General features: G+C 46.6%; 1 protein-coding gene across 3 annotated transcripts in view; it reads left to right on the top strand.

The window, feature by feature from the left end:
• The window catches only part of LOC102302396 (phosphofurin acidic cluster sorting protein 1), a 33,667-nt gene that overhangs the window by 15,800 nt on the left and 4,753 nt on the right, over positions 1-13,114 (top strand). For all 3 annotated transcript variants that reach the window (XM_042227808.1, XM_042227809.1, XM_042227807.1), the window contains 2 exons: positions 12,568-12,678; positions 12,935-13,037. In XM_042227808.1, the coding sequence (XP_042083742.1) occupies positions 12,568-12,678; positions 12,935-13,037 (214 nt within the window). The remainder of the gene's footprint in view (positions 1-12,567; positions 12,679-12,934; positions 13,038-13,114) is intronic.

Raw genomic sequence — 13,114 nt, 5'->3', positions numbered from 1 at the left:
AAGACGGTACGGTGTTATCCTAATAACAAACCGTGGGTAACACAGGAAGTCAAAGCTGTCCTCAACATGAAGAAGAAGGCTTTCAGGAGCAAAGTGAAGGAGGAGATGAAAGCAGCACAGCGGGAGGTGAAACGCTGCCTGAGGGAAGCAAAGGACACCTACAGGAGGAAGGTGGAGCAGAAGTTGGAGAGGAACAATATGAGGGAGGTCTGGAATGGTGTGAAAACCATCACAGGCCACAACACCAAGAAAAGCACAGTGGGGGGGACTGTGGAGAAGGCAAACGAACTCAACAACTTCTTCAACAGGTTTGACCAGCCCACAACCCCCCCACCCTCACCCTCACTACAGAGTCCTCTCCCCACTCTCCTACCTCCCTCGCTTCCCCCCCTTCCTGACACCATGACACCCCCCTCCTCCAATCCCTCTCTCAGCAGCAAGACATCTCCCCCCTCCCCTCCTCCCAAACATCTCCCAGTGTCACAGTGGATCAGGTCAGGAGACAACTGAGGAAGCTTCGCCCCAGAAAGGCAGCAGGCCCAGACAAGGTGTGTCCTAGGATGCTAAAGGCGTGTGCTGCTGAACTTGGGGAGCCGCTACAACGAGTCTTCAACCTCAGTCTGCGACTGGGGAGAGTGCCCGCCCTATGGAAGACATCCTGCATCGTCCCGGTCCCCAAAAAGAACCGGCCCAATGAGCTGAATGACTTCCGACCGGTGGCACTGACGTCACATCTTATGAAGACTCTAGAGCGGCTCTTCCTCAACCTCCTCCGACCACAGGTACAACATGCCCAGGACCCACTACAGTTTGCATACAAGGCGGGTGTCGGAGTGGAGGATGCCATCCTGTACCTCCTACACAGAGCCCACTCACACCTGGATGGGGGAAAAGGCACGGTCAGGATCCTGTTTCTTGACTTTTCCAGTGCCTTTAATACCATCCGGCCCTGTATGCTTCAGGAGAAAACTGAACAGGATGGAGGTGGACCCCTGCCTGGTGGCTTGGATCTCCGACTACCTCACCGACAGACCACAGTACGTCAGGCTGAAGGACATCACGTCTGACACTGTGGTCAGCAGCACAGGAGCACCACAGGGAACTGTGCTGTCCCCTCTTCTCTTCACCCTGTACACCTCTGACTTCTGCTACAACTCTGAATTATGCCATCATTCAGAAGTTTGCAGATGACACGGCCATCATGGGGTGTATCTGGGATGATCAGGAAGAGGAGTACAGAAGTCTGGTGAGGAACTTTGTCGCATGGAGTCACACAAACCACCTGCAACTCAACACCTCAAAGACTAAGGAACTGGTTGTGGACTTCGGGAGGTCCAGAGAAGGTCCACTGCCGGTTCAGATAGAGGGGGAGGAGGTGGAGGTGGTCAACAAGTACAAGTACCTCGGGCTGTGGGTGGACAATAAACTGGACTGGTCATGCAACACAGAGCACCTGTATAAAAAAGCCCAAAGCCGACTGTACTTCCTCAGGAGGCTGAGGTCTTTTAACATCTGCAGGAAGCTCCTGAGGATGTTTTACCAGTCGGTGGTTGCTGGAGTACTTTTCTATGCTGTGGTGTGCTGGGGGAGCAGCACAGCAAAGAAGGACTCATCCAGGCTGGAGAAACTGATCAGGAGGGCTAGCTCTGTGGTCGGCATGAAGCTGGACACTCTGGTGACAGTGGCAGAGAAAAGGACATTAAAGAAACTGATGGACATTATGGACAATGCCGGCATCCTCTGCACACGGCCATTAACAACCAGAAGAGTCTGTTCAGTGACAGGTTGCTTCTCCCCAAGACAAGAACTAACAGACTTAAAAACTCCTTTGTCCCACACGCCATCAGACTGTTTAACTCCTCTCTGGAGGGGAGAGGGAGGGGAACAGGAGGACAAAGGAGGGGGGAACAACTAAGCTGTAGTGCCTCTTCACCTCACTGTGCAATACCTTTGTTAATAGTCAACAGTGCAATAGACTCAATACTTGAAATGTGCAATTCACTTGTATTTTTATTTTTTATTCCTATTTATTCTATTTATCCCCTTTGTATATTTTATTTATATTGTCTCTGTATTTATATATGTGTGTGTGTGTGTGTGTGTGTGTGTGTGTGTGTGTGTGTGTGTGTGTGTGTGTGTGTGTGTGTGTGTGTGTGTGTAGTATATATATATATTTTTAATGTAACTTCGGTCGTTGCTGTGCTTTTTTTTAGAAGTCGAATTTCCCAGAGGAACCCACCCGAGGGATTAATAAAGTTCTATCTTATCTTATCTTTATATAATGATGTGCTACGTGACCGCTAGCGACACAGCTATGTTAGCATAATATAAACAAGCTAACTTTTTTTCCACTCGATAAAAGTTAACGTGAGTGTTCTCGGTGGTCAGGAACAAATGTAATCGCATGGCAGGATGCTGTAAAAGGACCAAACTTCAGCCAGGAGAACAACTGAGATAATCCATCCACAATACGAGGTTAGTCATTCATATACTGCTGCATGGGCTGGGCTGTAGTTACATCCTAAGGTTTTAAAAACTGAGCTTAAATAAATGATTAGCGGTAATAAAAGCCGAGGGAGGTCAACAGTGATCACTGACTGTTTTAGGAGCTTTTTGAGATCAAATAGAAGAAAATACAAAACATTAAACATGTTAACAACACAAAAGCCATATTAAACGCAGACTACTTTAGGCCCGGAAGTAGGATTCGTCGCGTCATCACTTAACAACCAGATTGTGTGTCAAACGGAGAGTTTTGTACTGTGTATTTGGGACATTAGTCATCGTGACTCCACATGTTTGTGTCCAGATGTTTTGACCTGGGTTGATGCACCATCAACAGCAGCTCCCTGTCCTAACACGTCTTCAGGTTGTGAAAGAAACGCATCGAGTTACACAAGCAATAATTTTATTTCCTCCAGGATGTTACAGTCACGTATAAACCTGTAATATGGAAGCTCATCAAACAGCAGCTCTGGTTTTGGATGAATGGCTTTCATCTCTAAAATAAATGCAAGCTTTTATTAGCCTCACATAAATGATAGAAATATACTGGTCCCAGCACTGTGACTTACAGGATTGGCTTTTTGGATTTAAAGGTCAGTTCTTCCAAAGTGATTTGCATATTTTTGTCTCTATCAACTCCTGCGAGGGGATCCTTTATGAACAATCTCTAACTGTGTCTGTATTCACTGCTGCATGCACTGTGTGCTTTCAGAAGATATTTTCTGAACACCTGAATGAACAGGACGAAGGAGCCGTGAGTCCAATGAGATGTAAAAAGGTTTTGAGGAGCTGCTTTATTAAATCGTCTGTGACTTCACCTGTCCAAGCAACTGCTTTTAAACCGTCACATTAAGACTCAAAACATTATTATAGAAATAATGGTTCACTTCTCTCCGTTTTCTCCACATAGAGATGTTACTGTGGATAAAGAGAAACCATTTCTTTGTTTTAAAGCAGTTTGGTGAACACTGATTACTTTGGCACATTCACAGTAAGAGGAGCACACTTCCTGGAAACACTGACTGCTCTGGAGCATCTAAAATACGTGCCAGTCAAAACCATGACAGCTAAGATAAATAAATATAAGTCCCACATTTGAGCACACAGTAATAAAAACTTCACATTGTTAAAGAATGGTGTATTTGTCATGGTTAGCAGTGCAAACCCAAGACGCAGGCACTACTGATATGAATGAGCTTTATTACAGTTTTTCTCAGTTGCTTTGGTGCATTTCTCACAACAGAATTAAACTTTGCACAATAGTTAGTTCAACCTCCACAACATGTAGTCGTTTTGGCACAACCTTGTGGCGGTTTCATGTTCAAGGCAAATGCCTTTGGACATGAAGCAGTTGAGTAAGTACAAATATCTAAAGAATGGTCACTTTTGACTTGCTATTCATCACTATCTCCTTGCTTTTATCATGAATGTCACAATTATTTATACTTGTACCGGCTGAATAGTCATTGTCCTTACAACTAATAGTCTTCATTTCATTGCTTGTGTCAGTGCACTCAAAATTGTTGAACATCTTGTCAAACAATTTGTACACCCATTTTGAAAACCCTATTTTTAAGGAGTTTCCATGAAAATCTCCATAAATTACTTTTCTCAGGTGAACCTTATCTCACACTAATGAAAATTGGTGTGTGTTACTCTTACTTGCAACCAATGAAAAGCCTCTTCAAGGTTCAAGGTTCTTTATTATTTGTCACATGCATAGTTATACAAGTATAACACACAGTGAAATGTAGCCTGACACGCTCCTCGACATGTGCAAAAAAATTGGGGGGGGGGGGGGGGGGTAGAGGAAGAACATATATATATATATAATTTATATATATATATATATATATGTATATTTCTTCCTCTATAAACTCATTATATATATATATATATATATATATATATATATATATATATAGATATATATATATATATATATATATATATATATAGATATATATATATATAGATATATATATATATATATATATATATATATATATATAGTATATATATATATATATATATATATATATATATATATATATATATATATATATATATATATATGATAGCGTAGTGGTTAGACTACACGCCTTTGGAGCAGAGGATCGCAAGTTCGATTCCTGCCTGGGGCGTCTGTATCCAGTAAGGGTCCTAAGGCTAGACCCCCTATGCTAAGCGAGCCTACCGCAGACATGAGCGAGACAGATAAATATGAAGGCATGCCGGCTCGGACGTCGCCCGGATCAACAAGGTCCGCGTCAGGTGTTGAGGAACCAGGGCACCCTGACGAAAAGTGGGCTACTGGAACAAGAAGGCATCGGTGGGCAAGAGATGAAAACAGGGCGTTGTTGGAATGCTACTACGCAAGTAACCCCGGCGGAAGGGGCTACATGAATAGGATGACGGACCTATGGATTCTTCGATACCCAACATCCACAATGACGGCGAAACAACTAGTAGCTCAGTGTTCCAACATTCGAAAGAAGGGACTGCTCTCACAGCTAGAGATTGACGAGGTACAACACAAATGCTATCGGCAAGGAGGAGTCAGGACGCCAGGTCAGGGGGGAGATATCATCACCCCCACCCGAGATTGGGTACATAGCCCCAAGTGCGATAGGAGAAGGATCGTTGAGTGCGAGAGGAACTGACCTGAAAAATAGGATCATGGCCAAGCTTGAAACCTGGATCCCCCGTAGCCGGTTACCAAGATTACGTGAAGTACCCTCAGAAGGTCTGCTAGATGATGTTAATGCAGCACTACGGGCAATACCTACAACCACGATTACCGACACTAACAAGCTGATCTACAATACGGCAGCAGTGATCAGTGAGATGCTTGGCTACAAGTTGAACAGCCACAAGGGGCAGTACCCTCCCTGGAGAAGGAGGCTAGAGGGCAAGATCAAAGTAGCACGGAGGGAGGTTAGCCAACTAACGGAGTTGCAGAAAGGTGCGACAAAGAAGGTGCATAAGAAATACAGCAAGCTGTCCATACCTGAGGCCTTGGAAACTGCCAAGCAAAGACTCACAGCCTTAGCCAGCCGCTTGAGGAGGTACACCAGAGAGATAGAAGGCAGGAGAATAAACCAGCTGTTCTCCACAGAACCAGCAAAGGTGTACTCTCAGTGGCAAGGGAACAAATAAGAGAACAGCACCACCAAGGCTGGAGACGGAGCAATACTGGAAGAGCATATGGGAGAAGGACGCAACCCATAACGGCAATGCTCAGTGGCTAGTGGATCTGAGGGCAGACCACAGCGACCTCCCTGAACAGGGTCCAGTAACCATCACAGTGGCAGATATCCAAGAAAGGGTCTCCAGTATGAAGAGTTGGACAGCACCAGGGCCCGACATGGTTCACGCCTACTGGCTAAAGAAGCTGACTGCACTCCACGAGCGTCTGGCAGCACAAATGAACCAGCTGCTAGTTAACGAGAGACACCCGGAATGGCTAACCGAAGGTCGGACGGTCCTGATCCCCAAGGACCCCAAGAAGGGACCGGTCCCCTCCAACTACCGACCAATAACCTGCCTCAGTACTACATGGAAGCTCCTGTCAGGCATCATATCGGCTAAGATGAACAGGCACATGGGTCAATACATGAGTGGGACACAGAAAGGAATTGGCAAGAATACCAGAGGCGCAAAACACCAGCTACTGGTAGACAGAACAGTCAGCCGAGACTGCAAGACCAGACTGACCAACCTGTGCACTGCCTGGATTGATTACAAGAAGGCCTATGACTCAATGCCCCACAGCTGGATACTGGAATGCCTAGAATTGTACAAGATCAATGGGACCCTAAGAGCCTTCATCAGGAACTCAATGGGGATGTGGCGTACAACACTAGAGGCCAACTCCAAGCCCATAGCACAAGTCACCATCAAGTGCGGGATCTACCAAGGAGATGCGCTGTCCCCACTGCTGTTCTGCATAGGCCTGAACCCCCTCAGTGAGATCATTAACAAGACTGGCTACGGATACCGACTACGGAACGGAGCAGTTGTCAGCCACCTCCTGTACATGGATGACATCAAGCTGTATGCCAAGAGTGAACGAGACATCGATTCACTGATCCACACTACCAGGCTATACAGCAATGACATTGGAATGTCGTTCGGACTGGAGAAGTGTAGTCGGATGGTAACAAAGAGAGGGAAGGTAGTCAGAACTGAGGGGATTGAACTACCAGAAGGCAACATTGCAGACATAGAGGACAGTTACAAGTACCTGGGGATCCCGCAGGCAATGGGAACCATGAAGAGGCCGCTAGAAAGCTGCAACCACCAAGTACCTGCAGAGGGTCAGGCAAGTCCTGAGGAGTCAGCTGAATGGTAAGAACAAGATCCGGGCCATCAACACGTACGCCCTGCCCGTGATCAGGTACCCTGCTGGGGTAATAGGCTGGCCAAAGGAGGAGATAGAAGCCACTGACATAAAGACAAGAAAGCTCCTTACCATGCATGGAGGGTTTCACCCCAAGTCCAGCACCCTGAGGCTGTACGCTAAGCGGAAGGAAGGGGGCCGGGGACTGGTGAGTGTCAGCACCACAGTCCAGGATGAGACAACGAACATCCAAGAATACATTGGGAAGATGGCCCCAACTGACCGAGTGCTCAGTGAATACCTCAGGCAGCAGAAACCCAAGAAAGAGGAGGGAGACGAGGAACCATCATGGAAGGACAGGCCCCTGCACGGTATGTACCACCGGCAGATAGAGGAGGTGGCTGATATCCAGAAATCCTACCAGTGGCTGGACAAAGCTGGACTGAAAGACAGCACAGAGGCACTAATCATGGCAGCACAAGAACAAGCTCTGAGTACAAGATCCATAGAGGCTGGGGTCTATCACACCAGGCAAGACCCCAGGTGCAGGCTGTGTAAAGATGCCCCAGAGACAATCCAGCACATAACAGCAGGGTGCAAGATGCTAGCAGGCAAGGCATACATGGAACGCCACTAACCAAGTGGCCGGCATAGTGTACAGGAACATCTGTGCCGAGTATAACCTGGAAGTCCCGAGGTCAAAATGGGAGATGCCCCCAAGGGTGGTGGAGAATGACCGAGCTAAGATCCTGTGGGACTTCCAGATACAGACGGACAAAATGGTGGTGGCTAACCAACCGGACATAGTGGTGGTAGACAAACAGAAGAAGACGGCCGTAGTGATCGATGTAGCGGTTCCGAATGACAGCAATATCAGGAAGAAGGAACACGAGAAGCTGGAGAAATACCAAGGGCTCAGAGAAGAGCTCGAGAGGATGTGGAGGGTGAAGGTAACGGTGGTCCCCGTGGTAATCGGAGCACTAGGTGCGGTGACTCCCAAGCTAGGCGAGTGGCTCCAGCAGATCCCGGGAATAACATCGGAGATCTCTGTCCAGAAGAGCGCAGTCCTGGGAACAGCTAAGATACTGCGCAGGACCCTCAAGCTCCCAGGCCTCTGGTAGAGGACCCGAGCTTGAAGGATAAACCGCCCGCAGGGGCGTGCTGGGTGTTTTTTATATATATATATATATATATATATATATATATATAAGGTTATTATAATATAGTATATATATAATGTAAACCAACAGACAGGATTGGCATGAGGTGCATACTGAATCTACAAAACTGCAGAACATGGAACGTCAGCCTTGTGGAAGAGGGGTGAGGATCGGTGGAGGACGAGGACAAAACCGGGTAAGAAGAGGCCAACCACATAGACACGTTCCTGACGAAATCAGGGCAACACTTGTGGATCATGTGATAAACCATGGCCTCACAATGGCCGAGGCTGGTCGAAGGGTGCAGCCAAATGTTGGGAGAACTACTGTAAGTTCTATTATTCAGACATTTCGTCGGGAAAACAGGTGAGCATACTGTAATGTAGTTATTCAGCACAAACTAATTTGCTCTGCACTTTCATAGTCATACAGGAGACTTGCATTAGGACATGACCTTATAGATCTTTACATATAGACGTACTGTAACTGAAGCGCAGACTTGGCCCAGGTGTGGCATAGTGTGCTGTGGTACAATACAGTAATGCTGTAAAGAAAGGAGTTTTGAATGATAGTCCTGTAACAATTACTGTAAGCATGTTTGCGCTTATTTATGTTTGTGTTTTTTCATCTGCATCTCAAAAAGGACTGCCAGACAACCTAGAAGAGGTGGAAGAGGTCCACTTTTGACTCCGCAGCAAGAGGAAAGAATTTGTGCAATGGTGGCTGCAAACAACGCTTTGAGACTGAGAGAAATACAAAGAACTGTCGTAGAAGATGACACCATCTTCGGAAATATTCAGTCAATATCAATTTCCACCATAGACAGAGTCCTCAGACGGAATGAAATGTCCATGAAGCAATTGTACAAAGTACCATTTGAACGGAACAGTGATCGAGTGAAGGAGCTCCGTCACCAGTATGTACAGGTAAAACATGTTTGCATATGTACCTCTGTTTACTGTAAAAGTTTAGGCCATGTACTGCACTTACATTTATGCATGTTACTGTAATCCTATTCACATTCAAACTGTACAATCTGTTGTGCCAAATGCACCATTACAGACTTTTTTATTCTCATCCTTTGTATAGCGTATCCTGGAATTGGAGGCCAGGGAACCCCTGCACACGTTTGTATATCTTGACGAAGCGGGATTCAATCTCGCAAAAGGCAGACGGCGTGGACGAAAGAGCCACCATTGATGTCCCAGGCCAACGAGGAGGAAATATTACAATGTGTGCAGCAATCTCAGAAAATGGCGTTCACACCCATATTCCTCGTATTGGTGCATACAATACACAACACCTGTTGGCTTTTCTGGACGCTCTTTATAGGGACCTAATCCCACAAAATGAAAGGGATGATCCTGGTGACAATCGGACAATGTATGTAGTGGTTTGGGATAATGTTAGCTTCCATCACTCTGCTGTAGTCAGGCAGTGGTTTGCAGCACACGACAGGATGCTTATGGAGTTTCTTCCTCCTTACACTCCATTCCTAAATCCAATTGAGGAGTTTTTCTCTTCCTGGAGGTGGAAGGTATATGACAGGCATCCACATACCCAAATGACCCTGCTAGCAGCTATGGATGCAGCTTGTGATGACATCACAGCAGAGTCCTGCAGAGGGTGGATTCGACACTCCAGAAGATACTTTCCCCGATGCATCGATAGAGCTGACATTCGCTGTGATGTTGATGCAAATATGTGGGCAGACAGACGGGAGCGTCTAGATATCAATGATTGATATGCAGCAGTGTCTGTTTTTCAGTTTTTTGTTTCATGACTACTGCAGTAAGGTTTACTGTCTAAGTGAGTTTGTTTGCTGTAAAATGTTTGATTTACTGTATTTCCCCAGTTGCACAATGCTGTGAACAGTTTCAATTAAATATTATCAAGAGTGCATATGAAGTGTCTTGATTTTCCTTTACAATTTATGGTTTTCAACATGCCATGCATGCTGTCCAGACTTGACATGTCATTGGGAAGCACCTACAAAGAAATCCGTCACAATGAGAACATGTTCAAACCATTTGATTTTGTGACCAAAGGTGCTGGTGTAATGACTTGTAATTGTGACAGCCCTGACACTTTGATATAAGTACTTGCTTTTGATGAATATATTATCTGTTTTGATTAAGGGACTTGCTTTTGAAGCATTGACTACTTATTTTGAGCAACTGACTTTTCTTTTTGATGAAGTACCAAAGCAACTGAGAAAAACTGTAATGGAGAGTGAACATATAACAAAGGTGAGGGTGGCGGAAACAGAACTGGGAAAACTAAGCAAATGCAAACCTTGATGCAGGGAAAGAACACACGGGGCTTAAATACTCACAGGAGTAATCGTGGGATGGGATACAGGAGGGGAACACAATGCTCCTTTCAAAACACTGCAAATTGTCACGTTTATGAATAAGTAGATTGGGTGAAAGGGTAACACCACCTGGGTCTGGGTGCAGTTCCCCCCTCCAGGGGCAAGGGTACCTAGACCCGGTTTGTAGAGTACGCTTGGGGAGTGTGATCGTGTGTACAGCGTCTCTTTATGTCTGTCTCCACGTTGGTTGAGTGTGGAGTAAGTGCATATGAGAGCATGAGGGTGGGAATGGATGTTTGTATCTGTGTGTGCCTGTATGTCTGTGTCTATATGTCAGGTTGGGTGTCAGGCGCCACCTCTCTGGGGACATCTCAGGCCCTCCAAGGTTTGGAGGCCTATCTCCCCCTACCACCACTTCCCCTGCCAGTGGCGGACCCCCTCAGACATCGGTGCGTTGGTGGTTCTTTGTGTCCGGGGATGGGCGTCCAGGTACACACCGGCTCACTCCTTGGCGGCCGCTTATCGGGGCCTGGAGCCTGGGGCTCGCTCGGGCCACTTCGGAGGTGGGGTGCCCCCGGCCTCTCGGCCTGGGGCTCGGTCACTCAGGCACGGCTGGCTGCCGGCGGAGCTCACGGGCGCGTCACTGCAACCCCCCCTGGCTTCTGCTCCGCGGCTGCTGAGTGAGCCCTCATCTGGGACTCTCCTCAGCTCTTTCTGGGACAGTGGCGCGGCTGCCCCTCTGTTGGTCTTCCTTGGTCTCTTGTGTTCTGGGGGCCTCTGGATGTCTGGAGTTTTGATCTCCTCCATACCTGCTTCATGCCCTGGAGGACGGGGCTGTGGCCCCCCCACACCCTCTAGCAGATCATTACATGAAGGAACCTTTTAAAAAAAACAAGCGCGTCCATGCTCACAGGTGTACACACGGGTGATCACACCCACAAACTACACCCTTTTTGGCTCCTACCTCAAAGCACACTGTGTTCTGTTGATCTTATGTGCTGCACAATAATGTTTAATATTTAGTATTTACTGTCATATTCCCATATATCATTGTGATGTTGTTTATTCTATTACTCTTGTTCTCTTCTGCTTGTTTTCTTTTTTCTTTCTCAGCAGGTGATCCAGGTGATTGATATATGCATTTTTTTTCTCTGCCCGTTCTGTTGGTTTTTGTCTTTTGCCCTTCTCCCCCGTCCCTCTTCTCAGCTGTTTCTCTTTCCCTCTTTCTTTCTCCCCTTCTTTCCCCCAGTCAAGTCTGTCCCGTATTCAGTAAGTGAAAATAAAATAAACAATAAAAGGTGAATCAAATGGACCATTACGGCAAGGCTGGGATGGTCAGTTTGGTAAAGTAAATCCGTTGGGCATCTTTCTTTGCCTTTAGACAACAATTCTGATGCAAAAGAGCCAAACGGGACAGGCACAGACTGAACGACCGGATACCAGACAAAGGATGTTCTGGTGTTCCAGCCTGAAACCCCTGCACAGGCATCTCTGCTGATAGCTGCATGGTCCTGGACGCCTGTTCAGAGTGTCTGGCAGAGGATATGTCAAGACCTAAGTCCAAAGAGGAGACTTGACTCCGACTCGGACCGTCCCGTCTCGTTCCTTTTCTGTGTGTCTGTTGTCGATTGAGTGGATGACCGGTCACAGCATGCAGATGGTGCTGTGGGGTGTTCTGGATCCACTATTCCCCGCCGTGGTGGGCTGTGGGGAATAGGGGTGCTGGTCTTATCCCAGTGCAGGTGCAGCAGTTGGTGACTAAGTGCACTTTTCTACTTGTGCTCTAACCCTGTCTTACATTCTGTTTCCTTTTTTTCATTTTCATTTTCACCACCATTCATTCATTCACTCTCCATCTCTCTATGTTTATACTTGATAAAAAATTGTATTGAAATCAGAGACATTTGATCAGAAAGTGTTTTAAATTTGTCAGGTTACAGATGGAGTGACCTACATTCCTTCTTTTGACCAATGACCCCGACATGGATCAGTGAGCAGGTGCTTCATGTGTTGAGTTTTGGGTAAAGACCTGAAGCTTCTTACATCCTTTCCCCTGACACAGTGAGAACTTTACTCGTACCAGCTGCGTTTCCAGTAGCTGCTGGTGAAAGCTTAAAGATCCACAGCTCTCTTTAGATCTGAGTAGAGCTCCTTAAAGCTATGTAGAGTTCATGTGAGGCAGCTCATTAGGCTGGTGGACAGCATGTTTTGGCTCATGAACCTTCCTCTAATGCGTTTCTCTGCAGGAGTCCACCCGCTGGCCAAGTACCTGTCTTCCCTGGATGGGAAGTTCAGCGGTTTGTTCATGGACGCCGGCTGGAGGGAGCTGTTTGGACGCCCGGAGCCGCCTCCTCTCGGTAGGTTTCCTCACAATTATTGCAGCCTGACATCTTAGCAGCAGTTTAATGAGCTGGTTTCAGTAAAACAAGCATTTATATGAGATGAGACTCTGTCGTTTGGCCTCTTCTTTGTGTCATTTACTGGTTGAAGCATGCTGCTCTGGCTGAGAGTAGCTCTGTCTCTTCAAACGCACAAACACAAATCCAACCTCTCCAAGTGTTTTTTGGACCCAGGATAAAAACCACAGGATGTGATGTGGTTTGTTTCTGACAGATCCTGTGGGTGTAGCCAGTCGGGTTTCTCAGTATTTGGCCGGAGCGGCTGTTTCTCACCTGTGTCCGATCTCCGAGGCCATGCTGACCTGCAAACACAAGAGGTATGTTCCCCTCAGCATCAGGATCTGACCGGAGAGTAGGGAATGCTTATCAAACACTTCAGTCACTTCCTCTTTGT

The sequence above is a fragment of the Haplochromis burtoni genome, unplaced genomic scaffold, assembly GCF_018398535.1.
Source record: "Haplochromis burtoni strain Fernald_Lab_line unplaced genomic scaffold, NCSU_Asbu1 Contig_282, whole genome shotgun sequence".
NCBI lineage: Eukaryota > Metazoa > Chordata > Actinopteri > Cichliformes > Cichlidae > Haplochromis > Haplochromis burtoni.
Note: the sequence above shows the minus strand (reverse complement) of the source record. Positions and strands in the feature narration are given on the sequence as shown.